The sequence below is a fragment of the Hyperoodon ampullatus genome (assembly GCF_949752795.1).
Source record: "Hyperoodon ampullatus genome assembly, chromosome: 2".
NCBI lineage: Eukaryota > Metazoa > Chordata > Mammalia > Artiodactyla > Ziphiidae > Hyperoodon > Hyperoodon ampullatus.
The window spans coordinates 150507770-150534502 of NC_136915.1; the positions used below are offsets into that span (position 1 = coordinate 150507770).

The 26733-nt window shown below is 36.7% G+C and overlaps 1 protein-coding gene across 8 annotated transcripts; it reads right to left on the minus strand.

Annotated features, from left to right (window-relative positions):
* Positions 1–244: 244 nt before the first annotated feature.
* Positions 245–19162, minus strand: MDM4 (MDM4 regulator of p53; the record flags this gene model as incomplete). 8 transcript variants are annotated; one of them, XM_079696387.1, is made up of 10 exons in its annotated part: positions 245–1573; positions 3558–3638; positions 5124–5273; positions 6577–6737; positions 9439–9559; positions 10224–10291; positions 13907–13962; positions 15006–15139; positions 17304–17378; positions 19082–19162. In XM_079696387.1, 10 exons carry the CDS (start codon positions 19157–19159, stop codon positions 1001–1003), a joined length of 1497 nt encoding a protein of 498 aa, XP_079552513.1. The 8 variants fall into 8 exon arrangements, with proteins under 8 accessions (XP_079552513.1, XP_079552509.1, XP_079552508.1 ...); XM_079696383.1 differs by having other exon boundaries at positions 6577–6707; positions 9439–9538; positions 19082–19159; XM_079696382.1 differs by having other exon boundaries at positions 9439–9538; positions 19082–19159.
* Between the last annotated feature and the right edge of the window lie 7571 nt (positions 19163–26733).

Here is a 26733-nt window from a genome sequence, read left to right on the forward strand (position 1 = left end):
TACATCCTCTGTAAGTACTTAAATTTATTTTAAAAATTTAGAAGTCAAATTAAACATGTGCAAAAGGAAAACTAATCGAAGGTGAGAGCCATGAAATAGTGGAGCAACTGCCTGGAAAGTGGCACAAGAGAACATTCTGAGGTGACAGAAATGTCCTATTAGAAGGGAACACTTTGCTAATTATACCTCAATTTTTAAAGTATGCAAAAAGTCATATATACTTTTTCAAAATTCTTTTTGAGGTACATTAGCAAAAATGTTTGCTACCACTGTTCTAGGCACTTTACAAAAATATTGGTTCCTGTGAACAATGCAACATAAAGTGATCTGCTTTATACATAAATTACTTATGTTTTTTCATTGTTAGCTTTAATATTTTTCTAATAGCCATCTTGGATTTTGAGGCCTAAGAACATTCCCTAACAGAAAAGAAGAGTAAGGAATAAAATTAACTAAAGAAATGATTAGTCTTCAAGTAATTTGATAAATGAAAGAATGAATGTATTTCTATTTGTACTGGTAGTTGCTCCCTCCCAGATCCTCATCTTTTTTTTTTTTAAATAACTTTCTTTTTTTGATACCTTTTTTTCTTTTTTTAAATATTTACTTATATATTTGGATGCACCGGGTGGGAATCTTCGCTGTGGCATGCAGGATCTAGTTCTCCCACCAGGGATCAAACCAGGCCCCCTGCATTGGGAGCGCGGAGTCTTAACCACTGGACCACCAGGGAAGTGCCAGATCCTCATCTTTGAAGACAGAATGAAGTGATTAACTTCTCTTTTAATGTTAATGGTGTCTCCAAATTGATAATCTAGTTCGAAGGAACTTATTATCAAATTCCATATAAGTTTAGAAGCAAAAATATGTCCTAGAGTACAAATGTTTCCATGAATAAATGAAAGTATGAAATGGGTCACACTGAGTAGAGATGCTCAATACTGACATTTTGATACATGACCAGGCCCTGTTAATATTTGTCTGCGATTCACTGATTCAGCTATGCTATAAAAACCTTAATAACCAACTGAATCTCCTTCTTGCAAATAGGACATGAAGCCCCAGCCTTCTTTAATCTTCTGGCACAATGAAAACAAGTGACAAGATGGCCTGTCCTCCCATGAATTATGTTCCCGTCTCGTGGTCTTTTCTCACATAGACTACATGGCTTCAAGAGATTCTGGCAATCCTCCATGTTTTCTGTACCTGTTCTCTGCTCATAAAGGTTATCTGATTGTTCTCCCATGCTTGATATGGTCTCTTGGCTTTCAGAACTGTGAGCCAAATCCAAGAATTCCACTGAGTTGCAGGGACCAAAAAGTTTGGAGTTTTCTTCCTTTACAAATATATCTTTAGGTCTAACAACTGGAGCTGATATGGTTCTTCTGCAGTCAGGAACATCAATTCCTTCATTTTCTTGCTTCTCAGGTATGGCAGTGATATCAGACGTGGAGAGAGAATGGGTTAACTTAGAACAATCTGAATACCAATCCTTCCTTAAGGCCCAGCAACGAAAACAGTACCTCTTGCTTGGAGAGTTAAATTTCTTGCACTCAGTACACTGCCACTCATCCTACAAAGACAAGTGCAGCCAATTAATACTCACTCAGTGGAGAACATGATGCTGAGAAAAAGGGAAAGTAGGCCAAATTCTCATCATCTCACACTAAGCTAGTAAGAATCCAGACATTCCACACCAGTGGTCTAGCTTAGAACTTGAACAAAGTCTATGGCTACGTGTAAATAAGTCTTGAGAAGTTTTACAATGATAGTGACATAATTGCCATTTCAAGCCAAAATTTGATGTAGCTAATCTTTTTAAAAAAGTTAAATCATTTTAGCTTTCTATTTAGTCTGGGTAGAAATTACATTGTTTGCTTTTCCCCACTGCCTTCTTTTTAGGTCGTTTTTCTTTGTATAACTTACTCTTTTATTGAGCAAGAGGCTAAAGAATGAAGAAAAGATAATACTCTGTCATTCTTTCCTACTAATTAAGAAATGTTATAAAATTTGTCAAAAAGGAAGCTAAAATTAAAATGAAATTTGAAGACTACTACATTTACTCATGCTCTCTCACTGCTCTCAGGATCATAGGTAGCTAATTGTATGCCTAAATCACATTCTCTGAAAAATGAATGTTCTTGGCCTTGAATGCCAAGTAATTTTTTTCCTACTTCTCCATGTTCAAATTAGGAGATACCAGAGCTCAATGAATTTCAAATGCCTTTCTTAATTCAAAGGTAGCTACCTGGAACAAGTCAAGAGTATTTAATGTGGATAATTGCCTGGCTTTGACAGGATCAATGACTTGACACATGCTGACTTGATTACTTTCAGAACGAAGGCCAAGCACTTCAAGTTTAGAAGTCATAACTCAACTGCCTATACTGAGGGACAGGGACACAACCATTTGTTAAACTGGGATGTTCTCCAGAGAGCCTCAGAACATTCTTGCCAGTTTAAGATCCTCAGATCTCATCTGAAATGCTATACAAATACCCAAACGAACTTCAAAGATTTGGAATTCATAATTGATGGTGTGTCACAGTCTAATTGGCATCACTTTTCTTTTTTAGTAGTACATAAAATAATAGAGCTTATTAAATTCCATGGCATCTCTGAATTGATGAAATATTGTCTATTTGCTTAATAGGTTTTCTGGGCCCAAGTAGCCTCAAAAGTCTGATTAAGATGGAAACACTTATCTCTGCTACTTGTATTATGGTCAAGAACACTTAATGGACCAATATATCCCACCTTATTACTTAGCTATGCACAAATAATTTGCAATGAATTACCATAATGGTTAGCAGTGGTGGGGTGTGAGCTAGGGGGAAGGATCAACACTAGAGACAACCTAAAATTTTTATATCCTTAAACAGCAAAATGTAAAATCCCCTCCTTATCCTTCCCCCCACCACACTTCTTCCCACAGTGAGTTAGCTGAGGGAAGTACTAAAAGGGAAATGGGGAACTAGCATGAAAAGAGAAAAGCAAGGTATACATTTGAATCTAAACCTGAGTTGCCAATTGGTGACAAATCCACACCTGCTATCTAACAGCTTAATACTCAATATTCATTTATCAGCCCTCCATTAATAGAAACCTGTGTGGAAATTAAGCCATTTTCCATTTGTTTCTATTTAAGAAAGCACTGAAAGTATTATACTTGACCAAGAATTTTAGATAGCTTATAGGCCTATCTTTGGGATTATAGAAAGGTGTTTAGTGGGAAAAGCAGTACAGGACTATTTTGAATAACTGTGTATCCACTGCATAATGTCCAAAGAGTTTTGAAAGCAGGGAGAAAGGCACACAGAGAGGCATTTAAGTCAACCCTTTTCAAGGCAGGGAGAGGATTAGATCAACTCATCCCCTTCTCTTCTCAAATTCCAATAAAAATCTAACAAGATGTAAAGAAACCAATACCTCTTAACACCTAGGAAAGGTAGATAGAAATGGGGGATATGGCAGTCTTCAACACAAGTGAACTGCTGGAACATTAACATCTGAAGACGTGGGTGGTGTAAAACAGCTCTTTTACTAGAAACTCATACCTCAGAGGTAACTTCTATATCAGTATCATCACTTATGGACTTAGAGTCCTCAAAGTCATCATTTTTTCCCACTTCAATCACCTGAGAAAGCAAAGACATCTCATTAGCAAGGTTTACCTATTTTAGATGAGGTCATTACCTGAGAGCAAAAAAGACAGAAGAGCTTCAGTTTAAAACTCACATTCTTCTCCCAACACTAGCACTTAAAAAGGAGACAGCTTATATATGAGACATGATTCTGTACATACCTAGTTGACATTTCAGTAGATTAAAGCACCCAGAGGGGTTACCAAATATCTTTGGCATTCAGAAGAGAGAGGGTTCCCAAATTTATGCATTTAAATAAACAATATCAGAGTATAAATTATTGAATGGGGAAAATTTTTATCTTGAGAATCTATGTAGGCATTCACAAGAATAAAACAGGATTACATGAGAAAATGGAAGTAAAAAGCACCTTATAAAACGAGAAAATTAGATGTGAAGAATGAAAACAAAGTACCTTTTACTTTTCATATTCAAAAGTAAAACTAGTTATGTGATACTCTTGACTGTCCTATAAAAACATGCCCATGGACCAGGAAAAAAAGTCAAGAAATATGGGAAGTGTCTTTTAAATTAAAAAATTTTAAATTCTAAAAAATCCCAGTTTTGTGATCCAATGAATGGAATGAAACCAATTATGATACAATTATGAACCACTGTATAGCAACTTTCTCACAAAAGTTCAAGTATTTTAAGTCCCTTCTCTCTCTATAGAAGTTTCCAATGTCACCTCTGTCTTCATTCTAATCACTTGTACTCCCTCCTAATGCTACCAAAAAATAACTAGCTCAACAAAACCAAGCATCTACCTGCCTCCCACAAACATATCAGGATATCCTTCAGGGACCCAAATTACTATGAAAAACCTTTAAATTAAAAGAATGACCCAATTTAGGTCTGGTTTTTGCAGTATTTATTCAATGGATATTTACTGTGAATCTCATCCGAGTCAGCACTGGACCTGCTGCCCAATACTTTTTGAGACTTGAGCATGTGCCTCTATGACTCTTTATCTTGGTGTGCTTACACCATGTGTACTATGAATTCTAACTCTCTTCCTTCCTCCTATTTAAACTCTAAAATATGTAGGAAGAGCTCATCTTTCTAGTTCCATTTAGTTATAAAGCAGGTATGGAAACTATTGAGAAGTCTAAGAAATAAAGATTTTTTTTTGCCCTCCAGGATGTTGTGGCCATTGAGAACTTTGCCTTGTTAGCAAAGCAAGGTCTCCAGAAGAAAAAACTCCACAATGAGAGATTAGACAAGCAGGAAAAGGGTACCTTATTGCTTCTAACAAACTAGGAGCTTTACCCATGAAGGCCTATCTTATTTTTAGGACAGGCTTGGTTAACTTAATGTAAATCTTGAAACTGGATATAGGAGAAGTATTAAAAAATAAAAAGGGGGGGATTACATGAGTCATTTGTTCTACAAAGCAGCACAGGGTCAGGTCACCAGATCCGAAAAGATTATACTATATGCGTGTAAATCCAATCAATGTGAAATTTTTCCACAACATACCTTTTTGTCTCTCACCTTCCCTACTTCTTCACTTGTTTGTTCAGGATCAGTAGCTTCAACTTTTATTCCAACACCAAACTGCTCTGATACTGACTCATTCAAAAACCACAGGTCATCTGTGGTGTCTGAAACAATGGCAGTACCTATATCCTAATATAAAGAAAACAAACATGAGTTTTTGTAGTCAGAGGTTTATTAGAGATGTTGAACCCAAGTAAATGAAGCCAAAACTCAATGTCCCCACACATCTCCAAAGAAGGCCTAGCCTTTCTTCTACAGATATGTATTCATTCAACAAATATCTACTTGGCAGCTACTACGTATAAACCAATGGGTGGATATAAGAGCACCTGGCAAGGAATCTTCTATTTTAACAGTAAATCAGCCATTAACACCAGAGAAACAGCACTAAAGTGCTTAAAAGCTAAAAACTCGTAGTTGCTCAACTAAATAGCATCTATCCCCTACACTCCGTTCTGAGGACCTAGAAAACTTCTATTAATTGTGACATATTCTTTCCTGTAATAGTCAGTGATGATTACCAAAGAAATATGAGAAATACTGATGGTAACTCAAACCCCCTGTCTTCTTTCTGAACTTTTTTTTTTTTATTTTGAGGTAAAGTTAGTATATAACACTTCTTTCTTAATTCTTAAACAACTTTAAATATAACTTTCTTTCTACATTCATCAACGGACATTTTATGACGTGTGTTTTCTACAATATTCATAAGAGACAACTTATTATTTTGCCATTATTATACGTCCATTCACTTACTGAACAAATACTCACTAATTGCCTATTATGCGTCAGATACTGCCTATTGCTTCTATCTAGGCAACAGAATAGAGTGGTCAATAATACAAAAGCTCTGGACCTGTATTTCAATGGGGTCAAACAGACAACAGACACATAAACAAAATAAAATAATAGTTTTACAAAGTGAGAAGTAAAATGGAGAATATAAAAGAGCAGAATGGTGATAGCTTGAATTAGGCTGTGACAGTGAAAGTAATAAAAAGTGGACAGTTAGATTTCAGGTATGTTTTAGAAAAAGAGTTGATAGCCTGAATGTGGTATATGAGAGAGAAAGAAATCAATGATATCCCTTGATACTTGGCTGGAATAACTGGGTGGAAGGCAGACTTATGAAAAAGGAAACGCTGAATAGGAGTGTTGGTTTAAAAAAAAAAATCAAGAGTTCTGTTTTGAACATGTTAATGTCAAATCATCTAAGTGTTGAGTAGGCAGCTGGATATGGAAGCTGGGCACTGAGGAGAGAGGTCAGCACTGAAGATACAGATTTGGGCAACACGTGCATAGAGATGGTACTTAAAAGTCATAGCACTGAATGGGAATTCTTAGAGGATGTAACCAAGAATGGTTCAAGAGTAACCAAGAATGTTACTCTTTCAAAAGGAAAAAAAAGTTCCTCTTCAGATGTGAAATTCACCTGATTTGTCTGTAAGTCAGTTGAGCCATTACTTCTAGGTGTATAGTTATTTCTCAAGTTTCCTAAAAACCACCAAGGCAAGCCAGCTACATCCCACTCCTCAAACCCGAGGTCCAGTCTTGATGTCTCATCTTGGGTTAAATTTGCTACCAAGTCTTCATCTACAAAAGTCAAATGAAAAGGATGGTAACTATGTACACAACACTTAAGAATCAAGACTCTCTTTATAATACTTACAATCTCTTGTGTAAGACAGGTAAAAAGAAATTCCTCTTCCCAGTAAGAAAGAATCAGAAGTCAAGTACCTCTCTCAGTGGCAGAGCCCAAATCTCCTTCCCCCCGTTTTAGGCTTCATTAGCAAATAATGACACTAGAGATCATTCATCAAGGAATATAAACTCTGAAAGCATCCAAACAATGACATTGTTCTATTAATAAAAGGATTTCTAAATGGTCATTTATTGGCAATTTAAACATCCCTACCACTGTAATAACTAAAGAATGACTTGCTCTAGTACATGATACCTGACAATGGCTTGGTTCAGTGGACTGCAAGTGATGATGGCATAGTGGCCCAACCCTTGAGATAGAAACAAGGCGGTACAGACCATAATGGGCAATCACAAGGTTGCCAAGGCAGTCTCACTGGTACCACATATTTTCGGACATTTCTCAACAATTCATATGTTTTCATAGGTAACAACCACTATGAAGCACTGAACTCTAGGCTGTCCAAATAAATATATACGTATGTCCTTTCTGGATCAATAGGCTCTTTTGGAGTTAAGATATTTAAAATTTAGAAATACTGCAAATCCAAAACATATTAAGGGCCCACATGTTCTCAATAAAAGATCTCGTGTTATACATCTAGACGATATTCAAGGGAGTTACAAACATAAGTTTGTTGCTACCACATGAAATTCTTTTCCTTCTTTCCCATGTCCAATCTTTTTCGTTGTGCTTTTACTCTTTTCCTACTTTCTTACTCTCCTCTACCTCTTCCCAATGCCCTAGGCATGCCAATGGCAACCAAAGGCGTTTAAATGTGCTAAGACACATACGGTTGAAAAAATGTCTGCAATAAATGGATCCCTGCCAAAACAAAAGGTTACCCTCTCTACTTAAAAATTATATTGTTCTTGCCTATTAAAAGGCACACCTGTGCTCAGGGAAACTTCAACTATCTTTTTCTTACTCATTGCTGAAATTATGCGAAACCTAATTCCTGAGAGGGTGCCATATTAAAGTTATCTTCAACTATTCAAGCTCTATAATTTCTTCGGAAGGGAATGAAAAGAGGCCATTCTTTCCACATATAAATATCCTGTCCTTTCTACATGTACACCTCCCTGAAAATACTAAGCTATTTCTTCTCAAAATTTTCATCACAAACTTCATAGAGTCTCTTGAATTGGCTGTTCTTATATTCTAAACAGCCTTTTGAGTAGAAAATAAGCCAGGACCTGTATTTAAAGAAACAAAATTACACATTTAATACCATGCAGACTGGAATAAGCTCCAACATAACTAGATAGTCCAAAATTCAGTTTATATTCAAATGCAATTTGAAGACAATCTAGCATGATAAACAGATTAAATTTTAATTTAATCATTTAAAATAATTTCAGCAGCATAATTTTCTGGGATGTTACTAGAGGTCTAACCTGCCAATTTTGCAAGTGTGAGTCAGGTATCTATACTAGAAACCATCGTGCCATAAAATACCTTTGAGGAATTTATGATTTTACATTATCTTTGCAGGAATATTTTTAGGAAATGCTTTATAAAGTAGGGTTTGGGGAAAACTTCCAAAATGTTGACCAACTCACTTAACCTGACCATACTATATCTAATATGAATGGCAAAGATCTAATGACGACCATCCAAGGGCAAAGGAGGTACTAGGCTTCTTATGTCTCATTCTTGGCTGTGAGATATTAAGTATATTTTACCATCTTTGCAAACTTCAAAAAATCTACGAAAATTGGCCTTTGCCTCAAACAGACAAATAAAAATAAAAATTCTAACCAGATCAAATGTATAATAGGGATGCCAAGATTTAAAAGGCCAAGGCAGCTGAGTTACCAGGTGGCAAACTGATAAATGTGTGGCTATCTTCTGTTAGCATGCTAGCTAAAGGAAGGGTCTTGCTCCATCCAGTCATCACATGTTGCTAAAAAAGAACTACCACCTTCTTCAAAGTTAACAATGGTGACTAGGGTAAAAAAAAAAAAAAAAGGTTTTCAGAAAAGAATGAAAAATAAGTATGACATATGCCCCCACTACTTCACATACAAAGAGACAGCATTACTATTTTTTGAGTTCTCTATAACAGTCTTAATTACTGCTAGTGCTTAATATGGATAGATGCCATTTCTAAAAGTCACCACTGGGACTTCCCTGGTGGTCCAGTGGTTAAGAATCTGCCTTGCAATGCAGGGGATGCCGGTTCGACCCCTGGTGGGGGAACTAAGATCCCAAATGCCGCAGGGCAACTAAGCCCGTGCGCCGCAACTACTGAGCCCACGTGCCACAACTACAGAGCCCACGAGCTCTGGAGCCTGCACGCCACAACTACTGAACCTGTGCACTCTGGAGTTCGTGCACCACAACTAGAGAGCTCACGTGCCACAGCTAATAAGCCTGTGCACCACAACTAGAGAGAAGCCTGCGCACCGCAACAAAGAGCCCACACGCCGCAATGAAAGATCCCGCATGCTGCAACTAAGACCCAATGCAGCCAATAAATAAATAAATAAACATTAATAAAAAATAAAAGTCACCACCAAAAAAAAAAGAAAGAGAGAGAGAAACAGAGAGAAAAAAGAAAGGTCTACATAGACTTAATCCAAAACTTACCTTCTCTAGAATTTCTGCATTTATGCTGTGAGGTAGGCAGTGCGGGAATATTGCCTTCTTCAGTTCTTTTCCTGGAATTGGAACCTTCCTCTACACTTTGCTGAAAAGAAGGGAAAGGTGTCTCTCAGTGCAGTAGAAATGACTGTGACCAGGGGATGTAGCAGTTCCATTCTGGCTCACCAGTTAGTGTGCGACACAATGGGTTACGCACAAGAAAGGAAAACTCTGGAGTTCACAACAGTCATCAAATAAAGGCAACCTCTCCTCAACCCACTGTGGGGAAAAAAATCTGCACAAAAGGCCAAAATCTACTGTTAAAAACAGGCTATCAATATAAAGCCTCTAGCCTACACAAAATTAGGCATAATTCAGAAAAAAAACATATACCAAGATGATCATAAAGTTTTCCCAGGTTTGGGGAAGCTTTAAGAAATGGCCTGACCTGAACTTAACTGCAACAAGCCTGTTAAAATTTAATAAAGCAATTTACTCAGACACCTACATACCTACACCATCACACACACAGGCACATACAAACCCTAAGAAAATGCAACTGGAAGAACTGAAGATCAGAAGTGCTACATCCCAAGGAAAGATTCAGAGACTGGAACTCTGTTATGGGCAGAACAGAGAAGGTTCACTCTGTCCCTAGTCTGTGAACTCCCAAGAACCTTTCTTGTTAAATTCTTACCGCATTCAGGGAAAGGTCTTGGGAGTCCAAGATCATAGGTACAGAGAAGGGGCCACTCTGTACAACAAAAGAAGTCACCGTGTGGTGATTTTACCTTCAGTTGGTCTTGACTTGGAATATCCATACTGTGATCCTGTGCGAGAGCGAGAGTCTGAGCAGCATCTGGATAGCAAGTAAAACAAAAGGAAAACCTTCCCTGGTAATAACCATTCTTTCCACACCAAAAGGACCTCAGCAAACAACCCTGGAGCCAGGTTTGGTCCCTAAAAATGATTCTGACCGGCCAAGGCTTTCATCCAAAAGGAAAGGAAAAATGAAAACTAATAAAAATGGCATAGATCAAGAGAGGCTATATTCAAAATATATTACCAAAATATAATCTGAAGAAAAATCAAAAATGACTAAAAAATGTTCTTCCATAGCACGCTTTCAAATTCAATACAGAAAGTGATTCCAAGCATGGAATAATGGAGAGTATTTTATCATCTATTCCTATAGGTGTATTTCCAAATTTGCCTAACTTGTTAACAATAAGAAAAAAAATCTGGCTTTTTAATTTAGTTTTTATTTTCAAGTGTTAAAGCTATACAGTATTATGAAATCTAGAAATCTGGAATTTTTCCCACTTGCTTTATGACACAATAGCATCCTCATGCATTCTAAGTGTCAATGATGATTTCACAGTTTAAGTTCCCATCACCTGAATATAGATTAGTTTTTTTAATCAACCAGTCTTATTTTTCCCAGTTTCTATAAACATTTCCTAAGAAGGAAGAAGAAGTAGATAAAGTTTTTCTCAAGGCCAATAAAAAGAAGCAAAGGAAAGAATAACCTGAAAGAATTTCTTAGATAGAGAAAAATGTATTTCAAGCCCTTGAAAATTTTTCAAGCAGAAAAGAAGATGAAAACTTAGCTACAGGAAAAAAAAGATGCAGAAAATTTAATAACCTGGATCACTCATTATATGAGGCTATTTGTAACTATATGCACCCAAGTAAGTCTATCATGGATTGGGTTCATCAGCTACTATCAGGTCCAGAAATAAGACACTTATGGAAAATGCCATCCTCATCCAATAAAGACTGCCAGAGAAAGAATACAGATCCTACAACTGGTCTGACAATTGAGCTGTTTGGCACAAAGCAAACACTTTCAAAACTGTAATTATAAAGAGCATTATTTCTACAAGCATTTTTATAGATAAAATAGAGATACTGAGAGTTTCTTTCAAGAGCCAGCATTTTCTGACCACAGCAATCTTTCAAGATCAATTACTATACAATGCAGTGAAGCATTTCTTTAATAAAGTAATTTGATTACTATCATTTCTAGTTCTATGTACTACCTTAGGTTAAAACTATTTGAAGCAAAAAGAAATTATCGGAGAAAACTATCATGTACGAGGAAATTTTAAAATAGATACAAAATTTGTCATATATATTTCATTTTATTAAAATACATGTGGAAATTTGGAGAAACGATTTATAAAGAACCACCTTCATTTCTTCAATCGTCAAAATAAAAGGTTTATCTCATTTGCAAAGGTATAAGACAGTTGATATGGAAGGTGCTTTTCTCATTTGTCCTTTCAAATAAAACACATGCAACCCAATTTATGAAGATCAGCAGATGGCCAACCATAAGCACTAATTTAAGTTCAAGTCCAGAACAGACAACCACTCAAAATTACTTTGGGACAATTTCCTGGTTTTGATCACTGCACTAAGGTTATGTAAGATGTTACCATTTGGGGAATCTGGGTAAAGAGTATATGCAACTCTTTTTAATACCTTCATAGCATTTTTGTAAGTGAAATTATTTCAAAGTGATAAAGAACAAAGAAAATGTTTCAAAGATTTAATGTTCAGATTTTTTAAATGTGTTAAAAAAAATTAATTGAGGCAAATTCTGTTACAAGCAAGGGTTAAAGAGACATCAATGTGTGGCACAAAGGAAAGAGCAAGGACTGGACAGTCACAAATATCTGCTCTATCCCTTATCAGTGGCATCTCATCTTGGACAAGTTACTCATTCTATTAAAAAAAAAAAAAAAGCCCTCAGTTTCTTCACCTCCAGACCTTCCTCACAGGGTTGTTATGAGGATAAATTGAAATGTTTGCTACAGAAATGTTCACTTTAATATATGGCATGTTAAATTCTGCTGAGGAAGTGCAAGAAAGAAAATGAGAGAGAGAAAAAGTGAAAATTATACCCACTCTAGATATTCAGAGAACACATCAATCAGAAAGCAAATTTTAGTGAAAGAATAGATAAGCAAATATAAAATTATCTGTGTATTTCAAGCCTGTAGTGACTATCCCTGGAAAACCATACTATTTCACAAGTGACTGAATTTCAAAAAAACGCTGTATCATTTGCAAGGCCTTCCCTCTCAAACAGAAATTTACAGCTGGGTGAAGTGGGCAGGCAAATGGCTCAGTGAAACCAAGAGGCTTCAAAATTCACTGTAAGTTCAAACTCACATTTCAATATGAGAGCAAAGTCTCTTTGCTCTCACTTTAAAGAGTAAGTCTTTATTAGGAATGGATTTTTTTCAAAATATTTGTTTCAGTAAACTATTGAAAAATAACCTATCTAAAGGGATTACAAACTTGGGCTTTCTTCAAAGGACAACGTTACCTAAAATCTAATTTGAAACTCACAAAATGGCTTCATGTAGGAATGGAGAAAGAAGAAAGTTTCACTATTTGGAAATGAGTGAGAGGGTTACATTTTAGTTGTATCCAGTTTATTCGCTTATCTCTAACACACCATACTTCAGACCCCAAAGCAGCCAGTTTCCTGCACATAACTAATAAACTAAACTCAAAGGGTAGTATTTAAAAGATATACAATCAAGCAAAAGGTTAGACAAATTGGCATTCAAATAACAGAAAGCTAAAACCTTTAGGTGAAAAGTTCCTGGGGGAATCTTTATAAGATGGATCAGGGTGACACCACATAAGCCCACAGAATCTTAACATCACTGAAAGAGGGACAGGTAGACCTTACAGGGCTCTGATGTGATGCAACAGATGTATAAAGCACCACCTATGAAACTTTCTCAACAAAACATTTAACCTTGAATCTATCCAAGCACTATTTGTTTACCAAAAACAGAAGAGATAGAGAAACATGTTAAACAACATCACAAGGATACAATCTGCAAACTAGAATGTGGGAAATTCTACAAGACAAATGATCTATTTCTTCAACAAATAAATGACATAACAAAAGGAGGGTTAAGTTTTATAGATTAAAAATACTTAACAGACATATCAGCCAAATGCAAAGTGTGGACTTTGTCTGGATCCTGATTTGAATAAGCCAAATGTGAAAAGACATTTCTGAAATAATGGGTTAACCATGCATGAACTGGCTATTGGATAGTATTATGGAGTTACTGTTTATTTTGTTTATTATTATTAATTTTGTTGGGTGTAATAATGGCACTGTAGTTGTGTTTGAAGGAAAAAGTCCTTATCTGTTAGAGATTTTTTAAAAGCCTATGTAGATGAAGCAAATATGGCAAAACATTAACAATTACTACATCTAAGAGGTGGGCATTAATTATACTAATCTCTATTTTCACTGTATTTGAAAATTTTCACAATGAAAAGTCAAATAGCACAGTAGTAACATTCTGTGTGACAGGTATCCCTCCCAGTCATGCCAAGACAGCATTCAATTTCCATCTTGATCCTCCTTGTTTTCCCATGATTTGCCCCCTTGAACTCAAAATTGTGATAAAGACTGAAGAAATATAATGAGACATACCTGTAGTAGCAGTAGCTAAAGTGACAAGATTCTTTCTTAGCATATCATAGAGAGGGCTGTCAAAGAGATAAAATTAAAAATTAATCCCATGGTTTTCCATTAACATGGCATCTCCCAACACTCTCTATAACATATGAAGAGGCAGAATTTTTCCCCAGAATAGATTTTATTAAATTATTTAAGTATCAACATGTTAATACCCAAGCCCTTGTGTTACTCTGCCCCCATTTAAAAAAACTAATTTACGTTTTATTTCATAAGCTAACAGTAACCCAAGTGGGGAGATTTCCTTCAAGACGACTTCCTTCTAAGAATTAAGTTTTACATTTTATTGGGGAATGGAGGTGGGAGTCTTAGAAGAAACAGTCATCACAAAACTATAGAGAGAATGAGAACAATGACTTCTCTACTAATTAGCTTTTGACTAATTAGTCAATTGACTATGTAAGTTAATAACCATACACCCTGTGCAGCTGGAGAATGCCATGCAACAGGTCAGAATAGCTCTAATATGATTCTTATGAAGCCCATCGTTAACCTCAAACTGCCCAGCAATTCTACATTTCTCTCATCAGCTCACTCTTCCTCTCTCTATAACAACTGTTTCACAAAATCCTAATCCTGCCACATCAATCTCCCTCCTACCTAGGCCTTTACACATGATGTTCAATCTGCCAGAAAGCTCTCCTTCAACCAGCTCCCTCTAACTGACTAATTATCCTTCAGCTCTCAACTTAAATATCACTTCCTCAAGGAACCTTTCTTCCACCCCTAAGATCCTAAATCCCATCCTCCAACACAGCCTCATGTACCTCTTTTATGTAACACTTATCATAATATAATTTTACCATGTATTGATGTGCTAATTCGATTAAGATGGGGAAGAGTGTCTACTGTCTCACTCTACTCTTTAAGCTCCATAAAATTAGACACTGTGCTGCTCACTACTATGTTCTCAGTGCCTCACAATCACCTGATATATGTAGGCCCAACAAATATTTCGTGGACTAAAAGATTAAATAACCATTAATAACCTATGGAGATTAAGTGGTTAGGTATAAGCACCCCGAAAAGATAAACAAACCCTCACTCTTTTTACCTTGGATCTTTCACAGAGAAGCTCTGACGACCTAGTAGCTCTCCCAAAAGATCTCCACCACAATATACCATATGCTGCTCCTGCTGATCATAAAGCTGCTTCACCATTATATACTGGCCTAGGTAGTGCATGACCTACATGGGAATAACATACTATGAAGAGATCTGTCCAGCTGCTGCCCAAAACACAAATTAAATGAGGAGATAAGGTAAGTTAGTTTGCTAAAGAGGTAACATATAATGAACATGACTGTCAGTGCTTGTGTAAGGGGTCCTACAAAAGGACAGTTGCCCGCAATTACTCGATTCATCTACTTATTATCATTCTGGACACTATCAGACCCTTACTTTTTAGAATAAAAATGTACCAGTCTGATAATGAGAAAAAGTGATGAATTTACTTAGTATCCCCTTAATGTTCTCACCAGTCCAAGTAAAGGGGTCTGTTCTATTACTAGAAGTAATAAACTTTAAATTTGCCTGGATCATAAAAATATTTTCCAAGTCCAGGGGCACATAACTACTATAGGCTTTGATGTATGTTCACTTAAGTCTTTTTGGCAAATGAAGTACAATGGTAATAAGCCATCAGCACTGTAAGTGCATAAAACAGAATTTAAGTGTTTATCAAATAAAAATTTAGTCTACCTGACCTTTTTCACAGAGTTCACAAAATGGAAGGGAACACACACAAGTTCTTGATTCAAAATTTTTATGTTATCCAATTTTCCTAATGTGATAGATTTTTTTAAATTGCTTAATAGTTAAGTTCACTTAATGATAGTAGTAATTTTATCACAGATCACAAACGGACCAAAGCAGCTATCTTTATCTTTAGGCCCTGACTTCCCAAGAATTATTAGATATTTGCACAAAAATTTTCCCAATACTGTTTCCATTATATTGAAGCAATGATGCTCTTAGGCTCCCATCTATCCCAGGCAACATGTCCCAATATTAATGAAGCTCTCATATCTAATCAAATATCTAGAGAAAAATAAGATGAGAAAGAACATCTACTATAAGAAAAAGGAGGAAGGTTTGTTTGTTTGTTTGTTTTTGGCCATGCCATGCGGCACGCGGGATCTTAGTTCCTCAACCGGGATCGAACTTGTGCCCCCTGCATTGAGAGCGTGGAGTCTTAACCACTGGACCACCGGGGATGTCCTGGAAGTTTTATATTTATGTCTGTCCAACTTCCAGAAAAAAATAAATTCACTACAAGTATACAAAATAAGATCTTCAAAAACACTACCTCTGAATTTCTATTTACTACTATTTTCATTATACCATACTGCCTCAATGCACATACTGATAACCAATATTTAAAAATAAAAAACTAGGAAATTCCTCTTTATGCACCAAGTAGTGTCAAGATTCATAATAAAGAGCTTACTGTGTAAACTGACTCCGTCCAACATTTCCCCCCATAAAACATATGTAATTAACTCTGTCTTAATTCAGGCAAACTCTGCCATGCTACTGAAGGAGATAGCATAATGCATTATAACAACTTTATTGATATAAAAATCCACACTTTAATAACAGTTTGGAGAAAAGTCTTACCAGAATTTTAGATACAAAGTGCAAAATGACAAACTTAATTTAAAATGATAAAAGAAATATGAGTATTCTAGAAAATCTGAAATGCCTCCAGGTTTGTTTCCTTGAGAGGTAGAATGACTCAGGAGCATAGATAGCATTGCTAACAGCTTTTATGAAAAGTCAAAAAGAAGCTTGAGAATTTTGTTTCCTCTGTTTAAGAAGGGTTCGATCTTCACCCTACTAAATCCAAGCAGTTCAAAGAGATTAACATTTTAATACTGAGTCTTTTCCACTTAAAGAATTCAATTTGTTTCTGTGTTAAAAGAAAACTTTAGAAACTAAATAAGTTATTTAAATGCATGTTTAAAATAACTCACAGTGCTCAAAAGAGTATTTGACAGATTTATAATGAAAAACTACTGCGTTTAATTCCTGCCTCACAGCATATCTTGTAAATCACAGACAGTGTCTTTTTTTTTTCCTTTTTTTTTTGGCCACACCATGCGGCTTGCTGGATCTTAGTTCCCCAACCAGGAATCGAACCCGTGCCCCCTGAAGTGGAAGCACAGAGTCCTAACTGCTGGACCGCCAGGGAAGTCCCTCGATGGTCTTTAAAATAGAACAAAAGTTGCCTCTCCAGTACCACAGGAATAGAACTTCCTTTCTTAGGCCTGATTTCAGAACTATACATTCATAAGCTTCTATTATACTTCTCAGCTTTTCTTTAAGCTGAGAATTTTCTTTGATGGCTTACCTCTTTAACAGTGAACATTTCACCCTGTGCACCTGCTGCCTGCAAAATCTTCAGAAGTGGCAGTTTTGGTCGTACCTGATATAAACATAAAATAAATTTGCTATTTACATTTCAATTAGACTGGTTTCTGAACCCCAGGGGAAAAACAAATCTCCTTAAACTTTTTTTTTAACAAACCCTGGTTCATACTTAGCATCTAATAACTACAGAAGATCAGTCTATTACTTGTTAACTTCCTGAAAAATCATGTTTTCAAAAGACAACACATTCACACCCACTAGGATGGCTATAATAACAGGAAAAAAGGAAAGAAAAAAAATAACCAGTATTGGCAAGGATGTAAAGAAACTGGAACCCTTGTGCACTGCTAGGGGGAATGTAAAATGGTGCAGCTACTGTGAAAAACGGTTTGGCAGTTGCTCAAAGAGTTAAGCATAGAATTACCATATGACCCAGCAGTTCCACTCCTAGGTATATATCCAAAAGAACCGAAACCAGGGACTCAAACAAATACTTGTACACCACTGTTCATAGCAGCATTATTCATAATAGCCAAAAGATGGAAACAACCTAAATACCACTGACAGACGAATGGATAAACAAGATGTGGTATATACATACAAGGAATAGTGACTTTGTTTGCCATCTCTTGACTCTGATTATAGAGTCTGTCTTTAGTCACAAAATTTAATTTTTTTCATTTTATATGATCAAATTTGTCTCTCTCATCCTCTTACAGCCTCCTTGGTTTTGTCTTTTTTTTTTTTTTTTAATATTTATTTATTTGGTTGTGCTGGTTGTGGCAGGCGGGCTACTTAGTTGTGGCATGAGAACTCTTAGTTGCGGCATGCATATGGGATCTAGTTCCCTGACCAGGGATCAAACCTGGGCCCCCTGCATTGGGAGCATGGAGCCTTAGCCACTGTACCAGCAGGGAAGTCCCTCCTTGGTTTTGTCTTATTTAAAGTCTCTCTTATTTTAAAGTTTCAAAATACTTCCTAAATTTTCTTCTAATATTTTTTATCATTTCACTTTTTACATTTAAATCTTTATCCCTCTGGAATTTGTTTTTGTACAAGGTTTGAGGTCTTCATTTGCTTCCTTTCAGGGATGGCCAATTAAGTCAAAACCATTTATTACATAAGCCACATTTTCCCCCATCAAATCAAATTCCACCTTTATCATAAATTAAGGTACATAATATATATATGGTGCAATGTTTATGAAACCACAAAACAAAATTATGTATTTTATGTTAGAGGAAAAGATCTGGAACAAGACACACCTAATTGATAATAGTGTTATCTCAGGGGGAAGGGACTTAGGCAGAAGAAGGGAGGAGATGGTCAAAGGAGTCTCTACAGATAAATACTTTATAAATACATGATAAAGATTAAATTTTTTATAAGAATACACTTACTATATTTACAATTTAAAACTGATTTTTAAAGAAAACAAACTATATACAATGAAGTGAGAAGGAAGACAAATATATAACTTGGCCCCAAATCCTCCACTAGCCATCCATACCCTAAAACAGGATAGGTGTTTAAAATGTGCCATTTTGAGCAATCTGTAACCTCCAAATATTTATTTAATCAATGATCAATTCAAATTTATGAGCACTGATACTGTTTACTAGTTTCCCTAATATGACATTTTAAAAAGGAATCTTTTCTGTTCTGAATGAAATCCTACCGTCAGTGAAGTCAGTTACATGACCCGATTTAATTTTTAAAAACTTAAAAGAAAAATAGGAATGCCTAAAAATAAGTTACCTGATTGGTTTGTTCTGGAGAGATCCTGCAAGCACTGTCAGATGTTGAACAATGGGCAGAGGTGGAAAATGTTGTCATTTTGGCAGTGGTGAAGTGAAGTCTGCTGATAAATCTAAAAGGAAAAAAATTGTAAAATCTCTTCTAAAGTAGAAAATTCTCTTTAGGATTTATTAAAAAAAAAAAGCAACCAGCAGAAGTAAAAGAAACACATATATCACAGCACCCTACACAAGTGCAATATACCCATGCTGCGGTTCTTGTTACCCTTCTGATCACTTTCTAGTTCAGATCCTGCAAAAAACTGAAGCGCTTCACTAAGAGTAAGAACCATCTATTCTTCCCTCAAGTGAAGCCTGCAAGAGAAACAGGTTCAGGCATGCTCCAACCTCTACACTGATGATAATGAGTAAACTGTTTTAGCTGAAAGTGAAATTTGCAAGCATTATCTCCCCAGTTCTCTGGTATCTCCTCCTCTCTTGGACAGTGCTCAAGAGCACCCCCTAGGAGACAGATGCAGGGCTGGGGGAATTACCAAGATTAAGTAATAGATTTAAAGACTCCAAGAGCACCAAGGAAAACCTCTGCAACATGTTGCAACATGTCTTGGCAAGAGACCACAGGAAAGTCAGAGTCAAAATATTCAGTATCAGTTAAAGCAGCTTTTAAAATGTGCCAAGCCCAAAGAGTAAATACCTACATACCTATAAAGAGTAAATACCTAAATACCTATAAAATGGGTTAAACCAAGGTGGACATACATCATCAAAGGAAAGATATAGCATGAACTGAAATAAAGAGTAAGGTTTAATTAAAGTTTTTCACCTTTTAACTTTTGTCCTTAAAAAAAAAAAAGCCATAGAGAAGGAAAATAAATTTTTAAATAAACTTGAGTTTACCTTCAGAATTTTTTCTAGTAAAAAGGTGACAGAAGTCAGTGAAATTTATAAATAAAAAAATCAACAGAGTCTGGGGACTTCTCTGGCGGTCCAGTGATTAAGACTTCGCCTTCCAATGAGGGGGGTGTGGGTTCGATCCCTGGTCGGGGAGCTAAGATCCCACATGCCTCCCCATCAAAAATCCAAAACATAAAACAGAAGCAATATTGTAACAAATTCAATAAAGACTTAAAAAAAAAAAACTGGTCCACACTGTAAAAAAAAAAAAAAAAAAAAAAAAAAACAGAGTCTGGTTTACAGCTAACAAGATTCCTCACTCTTCTGAAAAGACTTATTAAGGACAACAAAGTATAAATTCAACCCTCCTTCTGAGATAGGAAGGGGGCAGGGCACAACTGTTAGGTAAACTGTTAGGTAAAACACTGACTGAAACCGCCCACCCTGGCCAAGCAAAGCAGTAACAATTTGCATGAGTTATTTTAGGACAGGAGATCCTTGGTAAGGAACTACCAAGCCACCACCAACCAGAATAATATGGGAAAGGTCAAAAGGAGAGAGGAGACGCCAGTCCACATGTCCTACTAACCTCCTAGAATCCTCCTCGCTGGAATCCATCTTGGCTGAGCAGTTGCGCGCCACCAGAAAGGACCCTGAGTCAAAATGATTGGCCAACCCGGAAACTAATCCCATCACCATAAAACCCAAGACTGAAAGCCACTCGTGGCAGAGCAGTCCTCCTGGGTTCCCTTACCCTCCTACTCTGCCTGGGCGCCCCTTTCCAATGAAGTCTCTTGCTTTGTCAGCACGTGTGTCTCCTCAGACAATTCATTTCTGAGTGTTAGACAACAGCCCACTCTCGGGCCCTGAAAGGGGTCCCCCTTCCTGCAACACAACCTTTGAAACAATGACACAGCCTAAGAACCTGACATAAACTGGTTAGAACCAACTAGAGCCAAGATGGAGGACAAGTCGACTTCCACTAGACCTTGAGCCTCAGTATACACTCACTGTAACACATCAGCAAGCTAAATTACACCCCCACAGGTACCATGACAGTTCCAAGGCCGACCATAAAGGTCAGAAAGTAGGTGGTGGCCCAATTCCTGAAAATCCCCACCCCTTCCCCAAAATAGCTGGAATACTCCTCCCACTCATTAGCCTATGATATTACCCACCCCTATAAAAACTGACAACCCCATACCCTGCTGCCTCTCTCACCTTCCGAGATGACCCACACTCTCTCTACGGAGTGTGTTTCTCCCTGAATAAATCATCTTTCATTTTACTACGGCTTGCTCTTGAATTCTTTACTGCGCAAAGCCAAGAACCCATACCCGGACTTGCCTGAGACCTGGGACATGACCATCCTCTCATGCCCCACTCTCTTTCCTGCAACACTTCTATCAGCTTCCCTTGCTACAAAATGGGAAGTCAAACAGGATACAAGCATAACTTATAGGGTTTTTTTGTAAATTTATTTATTTGTTTGTTTGTTTATTTTTTGGCTGCGCTGAGTCTTCGTTGCTACTCGTGGGCTTTCTCTAGTTGTGGCGAGCGGGGGCTACTCTTCGTTGCGGTGCGTGGGTTTCTCATTGCGGTGGCTTCTCTTATTGTGGAGCACAGGCTCTAGGTGCTTGGGCTTCAGTAGTTGTGGCACACAGGCTCAGTAGTTGTGGCGCACGGGCTTAGTTGCTCTGTGGCATGTGGGATCTTCCTGGACCAGGGCTCAAACCTGTGTCCCCTGCACTGGCAGGCAGATTCTTAACCACTGTGCCACGAGGGAAGTCCCATAACTTGTCATTTTAAAGCAGCTAGCTTTTAACTGGCATTTCAAACCTTATTTTTAAAAAAACAAAAACAAAACTCATCTTGAGAACAAACGTATGGACACCAAGGGGGGAAAGCAGCGGGGGGGTGGGGGTGGTGATGTGATGAATTGGGCGATTGGGATTGACATGTATACACTGATGTGTATAAAATTGATGACTAATAAGAACCTGCTGTATAAAAACATAAATAAAATAAAATTCAAAAATTAAACAAAAACAAAAAACATCTCATCTTCCTAAACCTGCTAGTGCTATAGTCTCCCCCATCTCATTAAATGGCAGCTCCATCCTTCCAGTTGCTCACGTCAATGACCGTGAAGCTATCTTCGATTCCTTTTTTTCCTCACACTTCACACCCAGTCTATGAATAAATTCTGAAGCTCTATCTTCAATATATATCCAAAATCAAAGCATTTCTCACTACCTCCGTTATTACTACACTAACCAAACTGCCCGTCTCTGAACTGCCTTAGCTCCTAAAGGTTTTCTTGCTTCCACCCTTGCCCCTCTGGCTCCTAACCTCCTCCTTTTGTCTTTGCTCAAAATGTCATTTTATCAATGAGGCCACACATTTTAAATGTGACCACACATTTTAAAAACTGCAACTCCCAACCCCCAGTATTCCCTATCTCCTTCCCTGCTTTATTCTTCTTTTCTTCACTGTCCTTGTTACCAACCAACACACTATATACATTTTAATTTTTATCATGTAAAACATAAGCTGTAAGTGGGAAGGGATTTCTATGTATTTGTTCATTAATATATCCCCAGTGCCTAAACTGTCAATTATGTACATAGTAGAACAACAAGATGGATACAAATATTAATAATAGTTTGGACAGTTTCCAAAAATGGCCCCCAATAAACCACATCTCCCAACTGGCTACTCTACCGGACACCACACAAAAAGGCCACGTGGAGAGGCTCAGTCACCCAGCTGAGTTCAGCTTTCCAACCATACCCTCCAAAGTATCACACATCTTGGGACATTCCAGCCTCAGGTGACACCTAACTCCAGCTGCATGAGAGACTACAAGTGAGACCACCAGAACCAACACATAGAATGGCATGTTCATCCCACAGAACTCAACACATAGCATCATAAGAAATAAATGGCAAAGACTTATATAGAGCTTAATCTGTACCAGCACATATATTAATCTGTTTAATACTTAACTAATCCTATGATGTAGGCAATATTATTATCCTTACTTTATAAATGAAGCAAGAGAAGCACAGGGACATTATTTGCCCAAGATCACACAATTAGTAAACTGCTGAAGTCAAGATTTTAAACTCAGAACAGCTCTGAAGTCCCCACTTAGCAATATTTTTTTCCCATTAGACTTCAAGTACACAGAATTAATCACAATTCTTTCCTTCAATACATACTCTCATTGTTCATCCACACATGGCCCACTTTTACTTAAGTTTTCTTAATACTGCAGTAAACATCCACAAACTAGGACTCTGGCAACAGTCTATATTTACCCATAAGATCCCCCCCCATTCCCCTGCCTCCTCCCAACAATCATCCTGAATTCTGTTTTGATTTTCTTCCCTTCCTTTTTATGTACTTTACTCCACCAAAATGGAATCCTAAAAAGTACATATTTTCATTTTAGCTGCTTTTAACTCACAAAAAGGAAGTATGTTGTATGTAATTTTAGGAATTTTTGTTTCACTAAAATAAATTCCTACTTTCGTGTCACTTGAGTTCCTTCATATAACATAAAGCTTACCATTTTTAAAATTTTTATTGAATAGTTGATTTACAATGTTGTGCTTAATTTCTGCTGCACAGCAAAGTGACTCGCTTATACATATATAAATTCTTTTTCATATTCTTTTCCATTATGGTTTATCACAGGATACTGAATACAGTTCCCTGTGCTATACAGTAGGACCTTGTTGTTTATCCATCCTATATATAATAATTTGCATCTGCTAATCCCAAACTCCCAGTCCTTCCCTTCCCTATCCCATTACCATTTCTAAATTTACAATTCAGTGACATGAAGTACATTCACAATGTTGTACACCATCACCACTATCCATCTCCAGAACTTTTTCATCACTGCAAACTGAAACTCTGTACTCATAAAACAATAACTCACTATCCCCTCTCTCCAGACCCTGGTAACCACTACCCTACTTTCTGTCTCTATGAATATGCCCATTCTAGGTACCTCATATAAATGAAATCATACAATATTTGTCCTTGTGTCTGGCTTATTTCATTTAGCATAATGTTTTCAATGTTCATCCATGTCATAGCATAGTTTATTCTTTATTTACTTTGCTGTATATTTCCAGCGTGTAATGGACATTTGAGTTGTTTCTAGGCTTTCACTATCATGAATAGTGCTATTAACGTTCTTCTACATGTGCCAAAAAGTATCTCGTGGGCATATCTACAAGACAGATTGCTGGGTTATGGCATATATGAATATTCAACTTTAGGATCTGACACCAAACTGTCCTCAAAGTGTTTGCACCAATTTATAATCCTATCAGCAATGTATAAGATACCCCGTGAATCTACCTCCTTTCCAACATCTGATGTCCTAAGACTTTTTAATTTTTCCCAATCAAATAGGTATGGGCTTGGTCTACAGTTCCCTGATCACTAATGATGCTATCTCTTTACATGCTTATCAGCCATATGTGTTCCCTCTTCTGTGAAATGTGTTGTCTTTTACACACTTTTCTAATTGATTTTGTTATACTTACTGATTTGTAATAGTTCTTTACATATTTTTAATATTAACCCTTTGTCAGTTGGATGTCTTGCAAATATCTTCTCCCAATTTTTAATGTCCTTTCCATTTTCTAGAAGGTGGAAAAATCTTTTTGAGCAAAAACTTAATTTTAATGAAGTCAAATTTATATTTATCAATCTTCTATTTTTTAGTCAATGATCTCTGCCTGGCTTAAACAATCTTTTACTCTCCAAGGTCTCATTTTCACCTAGACTTTCTACTAAGATTTGTGTGTGGGGGGGAGGGGGATGTCTACTAAAACTTTTAAATTTTTGTTTATGACATTTAAACCCTTAATCCGTCTATAGTTGACTTTTTTCTTTTTAGAGGTCAGTTTTATTCTTTTTCTATATGGATGGCCATTTTTTTCCCAGCTCAATTTATTGAACATGACCTTGACTGACAGCCACCTTTGTTGTGTATCAACACGCATGAGTGTTTATGAGTTTTCTATTCTAGTCCACTGGTTTGATCTTCTTGTCTATACAATTTGACACTTTTTTTTTAAATTTATTTTTTAAAGTTTTTTTGGCTGCGTTGGGTCTTCATTGCTGCACGCAGGCTTTCTCTAGTTGCAGCAAGTGGGGGCTACTCTTTGTTGTGGTGTGCGGGCTTCTCACTGCAGTGGCTTCTCTTATTGCAGAGCACAGGCTTTAGGTGCGTGGGCTTCAGTAGTTGTGGCTCGCTGGCTCTAAAGCGCAGGCTCAGTAGTTGTGACTCACAGGCTTAGTTGCTCGGCAATATGTGGGATCTTCCCGGACCAGGGCTTGAACCTGTGTCCCCTGCATTGGCAGGCAGATTCTTAACCACTGCTCCACCAGGGAAGCCCCTGACACTATCTTAATTCTTATATCTTATCAGGATTCTTGCTATCCCACAGGGCAAGTTTTCCCCTCCCCTTCCTTTTTAGAAGTGACCAGCTATTCTTGGGTCCTTAACTCTTCTATATAAAATTTAGCATCATCAAGTTCCATGAAAGTCCCTGTTGGGATTATGAATGAAATTACATTTAATATATAGATCAAGCTGTTTTTCAATTCATTAACATGACATATTCTTCTATTAAGATCTTATTTAATATCTCTTAGAAAAGTTGTACAATTTTCCATTTAGTGGTCTAGCACATTTGTGTTAGACTGATTTCTAAAGTTGATATTGATACTACTGTGATGCCTTCTCTTTCATTGTTTTTTAGTGGTTTTTGCATACGTACAGAAATACAAGTGACTTTCAATAATCTTAAATCCAGTCACCTGCTAAACTTACATAATTATTTTTAATAATTTGTCTGTGGATCCTTCTGTTTTCTATGTAAATGACCATATCACCTGCAGATAAAATTTTATTCCTTCCTTTCCAGTTCTTGTGCCTCTAATTTCTTCTACTCGTCTTACATTACTGCTTAGGACTGTCAATACAATGTTGAGTACACACGGTATCAGGCATTTTTGTCTCTGATTTTAAAGGGAGTGCTTCTAATGTTTCCCTACATAACATGTTTTCTCTATTTTTTTCTTATGGCTATTCTTTATCATTTTGGAAGGGTTCCTTTTGCTCCTCATTAAGAATATATCATGGGGACCTCCCTAGTGGCACAGTGGATAAGACCCTGAGTTCCCAATGCAGGGGGGTCAGGGTTTGATCCCTGGTCAGGGAACCAGATCCCATATACATGCTGCAACTAAGACTTCAAATGACACAACTAAGGAGCTCACCTGCCACAACTAAGACCCAGTGCAACCAAATAAATAAATAAAGTTTTTTTTAATGTGGTTAATAAAAAACTTTAAAAAAAAAGAATATATCATGGGCATACACACTACTACATACAAAATAGATAACAAGGCCCTACTGTATAGCACAGGGAACTATACTCAGTATTTTGTAATAACCAGTAAGGGAAAAGAATCTGAAAAAGAATATATATATAACTGAATCACTGTGTTGTACACCTGAAACTAACACAACATTGTAAATCAACTATACTTCAACAAAATTTTTTAAAAAAAGGATTGTATCATGGAAGAGTGATTTAGAAAATGCTTTTTCTGCACCTATTAAAACGATCATGATTTTTTTGGTTTTTTAATCTATTAATGTGATAAATTTTGAATTTCACTTATGGATTTTCTAATACAGAAATCCTTGCACACCTGAGATAAATC